The sequence below is a fragment of the Mchenga conophoros genome, linkage group LG7 (assembly GCF_057382185.1).
Source record: "Mchenga conophoros isolate Kocher_MC1m ecotype Shallow Benthic linkage group LG7, M_conophoros_male_GT1.1, whole genome shotgun sequence".
Taxonomy (NCBI): domain Eukaryota; kingdom Metazoa; phylum Chordata; class Actinopteri; order Cichliformes; family Cichlidae; genus Mchenga; species Mchenga conophoros.
Genome location: NC_140532.1, coordinates 39,005,968 through 39,018,287, shown reverse-complemented (window position 1 = coordinate 39,018,287; position 12,320 = coordinate 39,005,968). Strand labels below are relative to the sequence as shown.

At 38.1% G+C, this 12,320-nt stretch overlaps 4 protein-coding genes across 5 annotated transcripts; 2 read left to right on the top strand and 2 right to left on the bottom strand.

Annotated features, from left to right (window-relative positions):
- Positions 1–1,887: 1,887 nt before the first annotated feature.
- LOC146570634 (heat shock protein 30-like) lies at positions 1,888–2,730 on the top strand. Its single transcript, XM_085281210.1, has one exon. The coding sequence runs from the start codon at positions 2,006–2,008 to the stop codon at positions 2,648–2,650; it is 645 nt and encodes a 214-aa protein (XP_085137336.1). The 5' UTR covers positions 1,888–2,005; the 3' UTR covers positions 2,651–2,730.
- Positions 2,731–4,187: 1,457 nt separating this feature from the next.
- Positions 4,188–5,121, top strand: LOC146570633 (heat shock protein 30-like). The gene has a single exon (XM_085281209.1). It carries the CDS (start codon positions 4,329–4,331, stop codon positions 4,965–4,967), a length of 639 nt encoding a protein of 212 aa, XP_085137335.1. The 5' UTR covers positions 4,188–4,328; the 3' UTR covers positions 4,968–5,121.
- A 1,235-nt stretch (positions 5,122–6,356) lies between these two features.
- LOC146570632 (heat shock protein 30-like) lies at positions 6,357–7,105 on the bottom strand. Its single transcript, XM_085281207.1, has one exon. It carries the CDS (start codon positions 7,000–7,002, stop codon positions 6,358–6,360), a length of 645 nt encoding a protein of 214 aa, XP_085137333.1. The 5' UTR covers positions 7,003–7,105; the 3' UTR covers position 6,357.
- An 846-nt stretch (positions 7,106–7,951) lies between these two features.
- Positions 7,952–12,313, bottom strand: LOC146570631 (N-acetyllactosaminide beta-1,3-N-acetylglucosaminyltransferase 2). Of its 2 annotated transcripts, XM_085279188.1 has the most exons (4): positions 12,258–12,313; positions 11,638–11,888; positions 11,342–11,362; positions 7,952–11,109 (listed from the first exon to the last, which is right to left on the bottom strand). In XM_085279188.1, exon 4 carries the CDS (start codon positions 11,078–11,080, stop codon positions 9,737–9,739), a length of 1,344 nt encoding a protein of 447 aa, XP_085135314.1. In that variant the 5' UTR covers positions 11,081–11,109; positions 11,342–11,362; positions 11,638–11,888; positions 12,258–12,313; the 3' UTR covers positions 7,952–9,736. The 2 variants fall into 2 exon arrangements, with proteins under 2 accessions (XP_085135314.1, XP_085135313.1); XM_085279187.1 differs by lacking the exon at positions 11,342–11,362.
- Positions 12,314–12,320: the final 7 nt, after the last annotated feature.

The following is a 12,320-nucleotide window of genomic DNA, read 5'->3' as shown; positions in this document are numbered from 1 at the left end:
TCTGGTCTGTATTAAATGATTTCCACTAAAAATTGAGTTTAACTTTCGCACCATAACTGAATATTGCTTCCCTCAAATCTAAGCTTGGTAGTTTTGTAGTCTCTTATGATCACTGGTAAAAACTTGTAATGAAGAAATCATATGAGTGATGTCAGAAGTCCTGTGAAACCCTGGAAGAGTTCCCAGTCTTTCACAGGGAGCTGAGATGAATGCTGAGAGAATGAATGTCATTCATGTTCACATTATGCAATCTATAAAGAAAGCATATGTTTGGACTGTGGGAGGAAGCCTGATTACCAAGAAAGATACTTCAAAGTATCCATGATGATGGTGCAGTACTTAGCACAGTTTCTTCACTCTGGCCTCACAGCAACAGCGAATCTACAGCTGGCTGGTTCAGGACTTTATGTGTGTAGTTTCTCACTGAATCTATGTCGGATCTGTTCAGCTGCTTCCTCCTGCAGTACAACAACATGCAAGTTAACTTTACTGGCGATTCTAAATTTGACAAAGGTATGACTGTGTACTTGAGTGATCTTCTGTCTTTCTCTGTGTTGGCTCTTCGACTGACTGTAAACCTGTTCAGGCAAACAAGTCCTTCTTTTGCTGGAGTATGCTGTCGGCAGACACAAAAGCTGTGTGATGGATATATAATCTCAACTTCACTTTAGCAATTTAATGGAAATGAACAAATTCATTCTGAGTATTTACTCATGATGCTAAATTAAATTAAGGGGATATTTCAGAAATGATTATTATTTCATTGCTCATTTGGTCTTCAAGATAAACACACTTTTGTCTGACAGATTTAAAGATACACATATTTATTCAGTCTTACAGTAATGAACAGATTAAATGATTTCAATTGATTTTTTTCTTTACTTTTAATTTTGGCTTTGTCTGACATTCATATTCTTGTAGAAACATTATTGTTGTTTCTTTAAAGAAAAAAGCAGACATATTTAATCGTTTTATTTCTTCTGTCAATCTGGAGAAATTAATAAAAATGGGATTTGATTGTGCAGACCAAAAAAAACCCACTTAATATTTAACTCCATGTGGGTAGTTTTAATTTTGTGTTGGTTCCCAACAAATGACAGCTCTGCATGTCAAAGTGAACAAGAAAACGTTTATCAGCTCAGGTGTTAAAAAAAATTTAAAACTGTGCATTTAGTTTCCACAAGGTCTATGTGAGCTGTGCTTTTTAATATCCAGCAGCCTATTTTACAAATGCAGTGCTACAGAATTCAAAGAAACATGAAGAACAAAATAAGTATCGGCTAATACACGCAATCATTTTACAAGTCAGATCATTTGAGCTGAGACTGAAAATAAATAAATAAATAAATACTTTAAATCTGATAATTATCAACAGCCAACTGTAGCAATTTAATAAAGTATGTTAAAGATTTACAGTTCTGATCCTACATTGAACATTAACTGAAGTCAGTATTCTTGAGAAAAAGCCCCACAAATTGGTTATATGTGATAAATGCATCAAACTGCACTATGTTCTGCAATTACCGTGAAAGAGTATCTAGGCGTTCTTGGATTTTGGATTTCTGGTTGTGTTTTTTTTAAATATCACATTTGAACAAAAATTTAAATAATGTAACTGAATATTTACTTAATCAAAGTAAACAATAAAAACTTGATGTCAGATCTGAAATATGTAGCATTTACGCTTATTACACATTTATATATTTTACATGTTTTTGTCACTGAGGCAGCCTATATGGACATTAGTAAATACATGCGGTAATCAAATAGTTTCACAGAAAAGAAGTGATGTCATAAATCCTGTAAAACAGCTCCACCCAGTGGAGATCTGTGGCAAAGACCAGAACATTCCTGAAGACTCTGGAACTCCTCCACTTAGTATATATAAACTGGGACAGTCTCACTGCTGAGACAGAAAGCAAGACAAGCAACACCAAGAAGACAACAGACACCTGAACAGTGTTTCATCTCACAAGAAGAGGACTCAACACTAAACCCACTGAAGATGCTGTGCTCTCATGGAGTCCAGTCTGCACTCAGTCCATTCATGGACTTCTACTGGCCTGTGCGCAGTCTGTGGCCAGAGATCAAGCCTCTGTTCTACCAGCAGGATCTCCTGCAGAGAAACCTACAGGAGCTGTGCAGCAGTCTGGAGCTGATGGATAAACTTCAACACAGGATCCTGGAGGAGACAGATCCTTTCCAAAGCAGCATGGCTGTGCAGCCAGTTACCGTCCAGCTGGAGAAAGAGGGAGACAAGTTTGCTCTGATGCTGGACACTCAAGGCTTTTCCCCAGAGGAGCTGTCTGTCAGGCAGGTGGGCAGGAAGCTGAGAGTCAGTGGCAAGACAGAGAAGAAGCAGGAGGATGGGAAAGGCTCGTACTCTTACAGACTGCAGGAGTTCAGACAGGAGTTTGATCTGCCTGAAGGACTGAACCCTCAAACCATCACGTGCCACCTGTCTCCAGATGGGAAGCTCCACATCCAGGCAGCCAAAGCTCCGTGTGTTGAAGAGGCTGAGAGAGAGCTGACTATCAAGAGGAGCTCAGAGGACAAAGCACAGCAGAGTGTGTGTTCACAGGCAGAAGACAGCAGGACAGAGACACACAGCAGCACACAGGACAAACCTGAAAACATGGATATGAAATGATACCAATGTAAAATAAATGTTTTTGTATTGATATTCATTCAGTTTTCATGTGTTGAGAAATAAATGTTATCAAAGCTTAACTATGTTTTCTGTGTCTTTCTTTCTAAGTCCTACATTAAAAAAAAAGAAAGAAAAAAAGCACAGAGGAGGATAGAAGGAGTTTTATTGAGGTCCTGTGATCCATGCATCCAAGTTCTCCAGCTCTAAAATTCTAAACTTTATGGCTTTTAAAAATAGAAACAAATGAGGACAAATTGAATTTGGTAGTTCAGACTGAAAACTGTTGTTTAATTCAACACCATCTGGGTTTGATGAATGAGCTCCTGGCTTTATCTGAGTTAACACTTCATAGACCAGGTGGTTTCAGAGTAGTTCATGCAATCTTATTGTCTGTTCCAAAAATGTGACAACACTCGATGTCAAAGTGAACAACAGAACATTCAGTTCACAAGTAAGAAAAATCAAATACTGCGCAATTAGTTTCCACAAGTTCTGTGTGTGTGTGTTGCTTTTCAATTTCCAGTAATCTATTAAACAAATGAAAGTTACAGCCTTCAAACAAACATGAAGAATGTACCAAGTATTGATAAATTGAGCAAATATTTTACAAGCCAGACTATTTCACCATATAATTTAACAACAATTATATACTGCACATGTGATAATTACTAACATCATGCTATTTGAAGTTAGCAAAACACATTTGCAAAAACATATTCTTATTAAGAATTATTAAGTGAACTCGGCACTCTTGAGAAACAACCCATCCTAATGGATATATGTGGTAATGGCTATATGTTGAAACATGTTCACCTGTTTCTCTACACATTCTTAGAATTTGGAGTTTATGTTATTTGATTTTAATAATATGTTTTGGATTATAAAATTGATTTGAACTAGTGTTTAAAAAATATCAGCATGAACCCAAACATTTTTTGATCAGTAGACAAATAGCTTTTCACATCAGACATGAAGTGCATTCAGTTCACAAGTGACGTCAGAAGTTCTGTGAAACAGCTCCACCCAGTGGAGATCTGTGGCAAAGACCAGAACATTCCTGAAGATTCTGGACCCCTTCTGGGGAAATGGTGTACATCTAAGGCTTACCTCCAATGTTTGCATTTAAATTCGTATTTAAATCAATGGACTTGTTAAAAACAAATTCACTGCATATATGGTTAGAATGGATATTCCAGTAAATATTGTATTATATTATACTTCTCAAGTAATGCGGAGTTTTGTTCTTTATTTTATTTTTTGTATTTTTCAGTCTTGGTGAGAGCAGGTTGAGGGCTGAGGAAGAAGAGGTCAATTTCCTGCTCGTCTTTCATCAGCATGAATCAGATATTTGTTTAGTAGATATAGTTTTTCTTCTCAGTCAAAGCAAATGAAAATTTGGGGGAAAAATAGTACATATTTCAAGTCATGGATGGGGATTTAAGTTTTTCCAGCAGCAAAAGTGAGGTTCTGTTCCTGGGAAACAGCTCCACCCAGTGGAGATCTGTGGCAAAGACCAGAACATTCCTGAAGACTCTGGAACTCCTCCACTTAGTATATATAAACTGGGACAGTCTCACTGCTGAGACAGAAAGCAAGACAAGCAACACCAAGAAGACAACAGACACCTGAACAGTGTTTCATCTCACAAGAAGAGGACTCAACACTAAACCCACTGAAGATGCTGTGCTCTCATGGAGTCCAGTCTGCACTCAGTCCATTCATGGACTTCTACTGGCCTGTACGCAGTCTGTGGCCAGAGATCAAGCCTCTGTTCTACCAGCAGGATCTCCTGCAGAGAAACCTACAGGAGCTGTGCAGCAGTCTGGAGCTGATGGATAAACTTCAACACAGGATCCTGGAGGAGACAGATCCTTTCCAAAGCAGCATGGCTGTGCAGCCAGTTGCCGTCCAGCTGGAGAAAGAGGGAGACAAGTTTGCTCTGATGCTGGACACTCAAGGCTTTTCCCCAGAGGAGCTGTCTGTCAGGCAGGTGGGCAGGAAGCTGAGAGTCAGTGGCAAGACAGAGAAGAAGCAGGAGGATGGGAAAGGCTCGTACTCTTACAGACTGCAGGAGTTCAGACAGGAGTTTGATCTGCCTGAAGGACTGAACCCTCAAACCATCACGTGCCACCTGTCTCCAGATGGGAAGCTCCACATCCAGGCAGCCAAAGCTCCGTGTGTTGAAGAGGCTGAGAGAGAGCTGACTATCAAGAGGAGCTCAGAGGACAAAGCACAGCAGAGTGTGTGTTCACAGGCAGAAGACAGCAGGACAGAGACACACAGCAGCACACAGGACAAACCTGAAAACATGGAATGAGATTTAAAATGACGTCAATTTAAAATAGATTTTTTTTTTTCAATGCAAATGATAATTTATGGTCCTATATGTTTTGGGGGTTTTTTGGTTTGTTTTTTGTTTTTGTTTTTTTGTTTTTTTAATGTAATGACGATTAAAAATGTTTAAAGCTGAACTCTGTTTCCTGTGTGTTTTACTTAAGTCATATGTTTAAAAAAAGGCCTTGCCTGAATGGATAGAATGGACATGCCAGTGAACATATAATCGTTAGTATGATTCTGAAATGATGTTTTTTCCCCACTTTTTTCTTATTCATACATTAGTATTATTTTAATTTTACAGAAATCACCAAAAATGAAATTTGATTATGCAGAGAAAAAAGCACAAAGCTTTCATCAATGCCACATGGATTATTTTCATTCAATTTTGATAGTGTTTCATTTAACACTTTAAACTGTTCATCTTTTGTGTCATGAAGCGTATCGATGTTAAAGAAAAGAACCATCATCAGTTCAATAAAATCAGATACTGTGTGATTAGTTTACAGAAGGTCAAGCTTGCTTTTGAATTTACCGATACATGTTGAAGAAATTACTTACTGCACCATTCATGCAAAATGGAACAATAAAACAAATACTAACAGAAACAATTTTGAGTTCAGGTCATTTGTCTTTAAAAACTTAAAACAGTAAACACTTTTGTGTAATCTTTTATTTGCCAGATGTATTTATTTTATCTCAAATTAGGGAAATACTATACATCTATTAATTACCTGCATTAGAAAATCTGAACAAAACATTAAAAAAAGACTTTAGTACATTGGGATTAATGAAGTCTGAAATCCTGATAAAAAGATTCTCCAAATTGAGATATATGGGTATTGCAATAAAAAACAAATGCTAGTTTATAATCTGAAATCAAAGTTAAAACGTATGTTTTACTTGTTTTATATGTACATTATCCTATTTTTACATGTCTTTTTTTAAAGTGACACAGCCTATATGGATATTAATAAAAAAGGCCACAGTGCAGTGACCGTGCTAACGACTGCACCACCATCATGGTTACTTTGAAGTATCTTTCTTGATAATCAATGTTCCTCCCACAGTCCAAACATATGCTTGATTGTAAGTTGTATAATATGAACATGGATGACATTCATTCTCTGTATGCCACCTATGGCAGCTGGGAGCTGGAGAACATGAATGGATGGAATAGATTATATTATTTATCACTTTCTTTTTCTATCATTTATGTGCTGTATTTTTTTAATGTATGAAATAGAAAAAAAACCCCACACAACATGATTCAGTGTTTGTGATGTTTATTTATCATCAGATATAAATCACAATTACACATATAAAAAGAAATTAATATTATTTAAAAAAAAAACATTTATTTTACATTGGTATCATTTCATATCCATGTTTTCAGGTTTGTCCTGTGTGCTGCTGTGTGTCTCTGTCCTGCTGTCTTCTGCCTGTGAACACACACTCTGCTGTGCTTTGTCCTCTGAGCTCCTCTTGATAGTCAGCTCTCTCTCAGCCTCTTCAACACACGGAGCTTTGGCTGCCTGGATGTGGAGCTTCCCATCTGGAGACAGGTGGCACGTGATGGTTTGAGGGTTCAGTCCTTCAGGCAGATCAAACTCCTGTCTGAACTCCTGCAGTCTGTAAGAGTACGAGCCTTTCCCATCCTCCTGCTTCTTCTTTGTCTTGCCACTGACTCTCAGCTTCCTGCCCACCTGCCTGACAGACAGCTCCTCTGGGGAAAAGCCTTGAGTGTCCAGCATCAGAGCAAACTTGTCTCCCTCTTTCTCCAGCTGGACGGCAACTGGCTGCACAGCCATGCTGCTTTGGAAAGGATCTGTCTCCTCCAGGATCCTGTGTTGAAGTTTATCCATCAGCTCCAGACTGCTGCACAGCTCCTGTAGGTTTCTCTGCAGGAGATCCTGCTGGTAGAAGAGAGGCTTGATCTCTGGCCACAGACTGCGCACAGGCCAGTAGAAGTCCATGAATGGACTGAGTGCAGACTGGACTCCATGAGAGCACAGCATCTTCAGTGGGTTTAGTGTTGAGTCCTCTTCTTGTGAGATGAAACACTGTTCAGGTGTCTGTTGTCTTCTTGGTGTTGCTTGTCTTGCTTTCTGTCTCAGCAGTGAGACTGTCCCAGTTTATATATACTAAGTGGAGGAGTTCCAGAGTCTTCAGGAATTTTCTGGTCTCTGCCAGAGATCTCCACTGGGTGACGCTGTTTGACTGGACTAATGACATCACTCGTCAATTGCTCATCCATCATGTCTGACTTCTTTTCTGTGAAACTATTTGATAGGCTGCCTCAGTGACAAAAACATGTAAAATATATAAATGTGTAATAAGCTTTTACTTCAGATTATAGGTTTGCATTTCCATTTAATTGCAATACCCAAAAAATCACCACAGGTGACGGTTCATCAGGAATACAAACTTCACTTGACTATTCCTGTTGGATCAAAGACTTATTTTTGAATATCTTGTTTGGATTTTGTAATACAGGTAATTATTTGGTGTACAGTGTTTCCCCAATTTGACTTTATTTAAAGTTTATTTAAAACAATCTGTACCAAAAATTCTAGACAGTGCGTTTATTATTCCTCTTCCATCAAAATTTATGTTTTACAAATATTTTTATTCTACGTTTTTCCATGAAAGCTGCATTAATAAACGTCTTGAGCATACATCTGTAAATTCAAAAGCAACCTTGATATTGACCTTCTAAGAATTAATCACACAGTTTTTGATTTTACTGAGCTGATGAGGGTTCTTTTCTTCATGTACAGATGTTCTTCCTGACAAAGAAGGTTACAGGACTACTTGAAATATACTGTCATCAATGTACACAAATAATCAAGGATGTATTGTCTGTAACGTTGTGCCTTTTTTTCCTATGCGCGATCAATTTCCACTTAAAATACTAGTACTAAAAATAATACTAATATATAAATATAGAAGTATTCTCCACTGTGGTCAAAGAACACACAAAAATAAAAAAAACAAGGAAAAAAACATCTGTCATTTCAGAATTATATTAACGATTATGTATTCACTGGAATGTCACCTCTATGCATTCAGGCAAGGCAATTTTTTTAACAAAATGACTTAAAACACACAGTTTAGCTTTTATGATATTTATTCATTATCAGATAAAAAATACTAAAGCACACAGAATCATAAATTATCAGCATTGTTGAGATGCAACAATGTTCAAGTGTCTGTTCTCTTGACTTATCCCTTCTGTCATTCTTCTTTCTCAAATATAGGACTGTTTATCGTCTTTTGACCTCTTTTATAACTAAAAGAGGTCAAAATTCAGCAGGAACCTTCTGGTCACTACCACAGAGCTTCACTGGGTGGGGCTGTTACTCAGGCTTACTAACATTAAATCATCACTCCTGTGTTTTCAGGAACTTGCCTTCATTTGCGTCACTGCAACACTAGATGCCTGTCTAAACTATCATGAGCTAATATTGTCAGATCTAATCTGAGTATCATCTCAACAAAAGCACACATATAAACACATATAAATGTATATGTGTACACATAAACACAATTAGGGTGTTTGTTTTTATACAATGTTTTAAAAAATATATATTTTGTGTTTAGTATTCATCATCTTAACAAACTTTCCTGTCTTTTCTTTGGATGGACTCCTCCAAATGCATTACTCTGAAGCCACTGTCTGCCTATTAGTACTAAGATCAATAACTGAGACCAGACAAGAATGGGCTACTAATATAATCAAGAAGAAAGAAGAGACAAGCGCGCCAAACACTAGAGTTATCCATAAACATTTCAGACTGCAAGTGCGGAAATATTTACTTAAATGTGATCTCTGCTGTTTGTGCCATGCTGCTGATTTATAATGTGTCTATTAATGCACTTAAACTCTTACTGAGTATTTTATCTTTCAAGAAATGCTAAAGTTCATCTTTTTTATTCACAACCAAACTCCAGTGTTACAACATCTATATACCCATGAACATTGTCCATGTTTAAGGCAACTTATAGCGTTTTGAATAACAACTGCATAATTTTACTTTATCAGTGATTTTCAGATTTTCATGACTTGAAAGACGTTGTTTTATGCTTTATGATTTAATACAAGAAGTTGGAAGTATTTAGCATCATAGATTGACACTAAAAAAACCATTTTTCTGGCAGCAGAGAACATAAAAAAAAAAGACAAAGTTTTTTTCAAGGATTACAACCATGTAGATACACACCTTTCAAAGTCAAGCATTGCTTTTTTTGAGGTACAGAAGACATCACATGAAAATTATACATTTAATCAAGCTGTGTTGCAGTTTCGAAGTGAAAGTTAAACATCAGAACATTTTAAGAGAAACTGCTGACTTAAAGGGAAGAAAATAGTGCCAAGAAATTTAAGAAAGGGGAAAAAAAAAAAAAAAAACTATGTTCACCAGCCATTGTATAAATACATCTAAATCATTTACAATGGTAAAATATTTTCTATAGTCAAGAAAATAAAACCTTTAAGTTAAAGAAGAGTAAATAAATACAAATGGTGAATAAGGGGCCAGAATGTATGCCCTTAATCTGTGATGCCTTATTAACAAACCCTCTTTGAGGTAGATTGGTCTTCTATTCAGTTTTTAACTCCACACAGGAAATGTCCATTGTGTGACCTTCCGTAATGTGACAAAGCCTGATTGATATGAAGATGAAGCCAGTGAGTGTGGTTGTAGCAGTCATCCTGTACTCACTGAGTCCTATTTGGATGGCAAATGAGCCTTAGCATTGACCAGGCAGGTTCCGGAGCTTTTTCCACAAAGTAACCATCTCCTTGGGACTCCGTTTGTGAACAAGCAGAACAGATCTGTATGCACAAGGATTTTCCCTTTCTCCTGCTGGGAGGTCAAATGTTAAAAAACCCGGGTGATGGGTTGGAGAAAGCCCGAGTCTGTGCAGGCACATTCCAAGATACACATCATCAATAGGGAAAAGGTGGACCCTCTCAGACACCTCTTTCAAACGTAATGCAAGTGATCCAGAATACACCACCCCTCCTCCACCAGCATAGGGTGGATACACTCCTTTGTAGAAATTTTCTGGTATGTAGTATTTTGTGGACGGTTCACGGTTTGGCATTGCATTAGTAATCACGTCCCCGATGAACATATCCATCTCAGTTTTCCTTTTTAAAAGTAGCTGTAGTTTGTGTTCCTCCTCGTTCTTGTGCAGATAATCCAGAAGGGCATTTGTTCTGACAAAGACGTCATCGTCTCCTTTGAAAACAAAGATGGCAGTGGGACAGTACTGCTCGAACCATCGCCAGAACAGCAAGTCCTTTAGGGTCAAATTATAAAAAGTATCTCTGAAGTCCCACAGTAGAATATCCCCATACTTCAGGTTCTCTAGCTCCAGGAGATTTTTTAGGTCTGGGTGTGGACCTGTACCTGAGTCCTGCCTTCCAAGAAGAAAGACTGTGCGCACCAATCCACCTTTTTTATTTGATTCCCCTTCCACCAGACCACTGCGTCCCCATGTTTCACGGATTGCCTGCCTATTTTCAAAGTTTCCCACTTGAGATTTGATAGCCATGAGGAGCATGGGAGAGTCCAGATCAAAGCTACTGTTGTCTTTCCTACACATACCAGGTTGGTTGATAAGAAGGGGGTACTCCCTGTAATACATTGACCTGATAAATGCCCTAATCTGTTCTGGCAGCTTGTTTATATCTTGCATGTGAGGGACTGAACACTTGTATGATGTGTTGTCAGAAATACATTCATTGTTAATCTCTGATAAAAACTTAGCTTTGGGCTTCCTCTGTATGCGAGTTGTGTTTCCTATCAGTAGTGGATTGTGCTCACGGTCCCAAGCATGCTGAAGCTGGTTCCACAGAGCACTGTCCTCCAAACGAAGGTTCCAGAAAGGCCCGAGTGGATGGGAGGCCATAGTTGAAGAATTAGCAGAAATCCCTGGAGCAATATAGTGGATAGTTATTTTTGGCGGAGCGTAGGAGATGGTGATGAATATGGAGATGCCAATATAAATTAAAAGATGGCCAGTCATCATACAAGGCAGCAGACACAAGCACAGCAGTCTCCCATTGCGTTTGCAGCATTTTCCCATTGCCTGTGGTATACAAAGCAGACACACACCTGCACACAGAAAAACATGAGGCTTTCTTTTAAAGATAATAATGCAAAGCAGAGAAAGAAAAATGGCACTGCCTTCACTGTACAGATTTATACAACAGAACGAGTCTCATAAGAGGTTTTATAGCAAACACTGCCATCAACTCAAGGGAGGTTTTTTGTCTCCTTAGTGATGGTCCAGGGAGGTTTATTATCTGTTCTTCTCTACACATTCACAACATCATCTAATACCTACCTGTCGACAGGTACTCAGCCCCTGTAGGAACAATGTGGAAAATGTATTATGAAACAACAAGGATTATTTGCCTCTTTCATCAGTTACTGCTTCCATATTGTATTTGACTTGAAAAGAATGGCCTATTGATTCTACATCTATCTATCTAATTCCAAGGATGGATGAATAGACTAAACTTGCCTGCATCTTTTAGTCTACAAAATACACTTGTTAGAACTGCTACATGTGTTTCCTACAATTCTGTCAAACTCTTACAGGTTTAGGCAAGGGACGAGAGGAAACACAGAAGTACTTACAAGCGAGGGAACTTTCGTTGGTTATGGCGAGTGGGAAAAAAGGCACAGTCACCTGTGGTGTCCACTTCTTGTTTTAGTTTTAGCATCCGGCCTCGTCATGAGCTGGTTATTAAGCCGCAGCTGTGTAGCACAGTTTGTATTGTAGTGCATCATTTGGTCCTTCAGCGTATGGGACTTTCAACCGCAGCTGAGCAACGTGTCCCAGGTGAGTCCCATGCGCATCGAGCATGCGCTCCTTTGGCTCTTTGACGCTTAAGCATAACGAGGGGAAAAAAAAGAACAAAGGGATCCACATGATTTGTTGTACTGTCTCCTGCCAACACCTTGATTTTATTTACATGCGTTGCAGGTGTAGAGGCTATTTGCATGATGTAGCCAGATTGTCTGGACCCACCCAACCGCAAATTATAAATGATTAGTGGTTTAAGGTTTCACTTAAGTACACACACATATATATATATATATATATATATATATATATATATATATATATATATATATATATATATATATATATTCTGTGTGTCATTATGTTTGTGTGCGTGTAGATACAGAGATACAGTTAGTGTACAAGTGTATTATGCAATTTTATAAAGATAATCAAGGTAACACCGACATACCTCCATGCATAACACCCTGTGACGGACACTGCCTCAGACCAATAGAGCACGCGTCTTGCAACA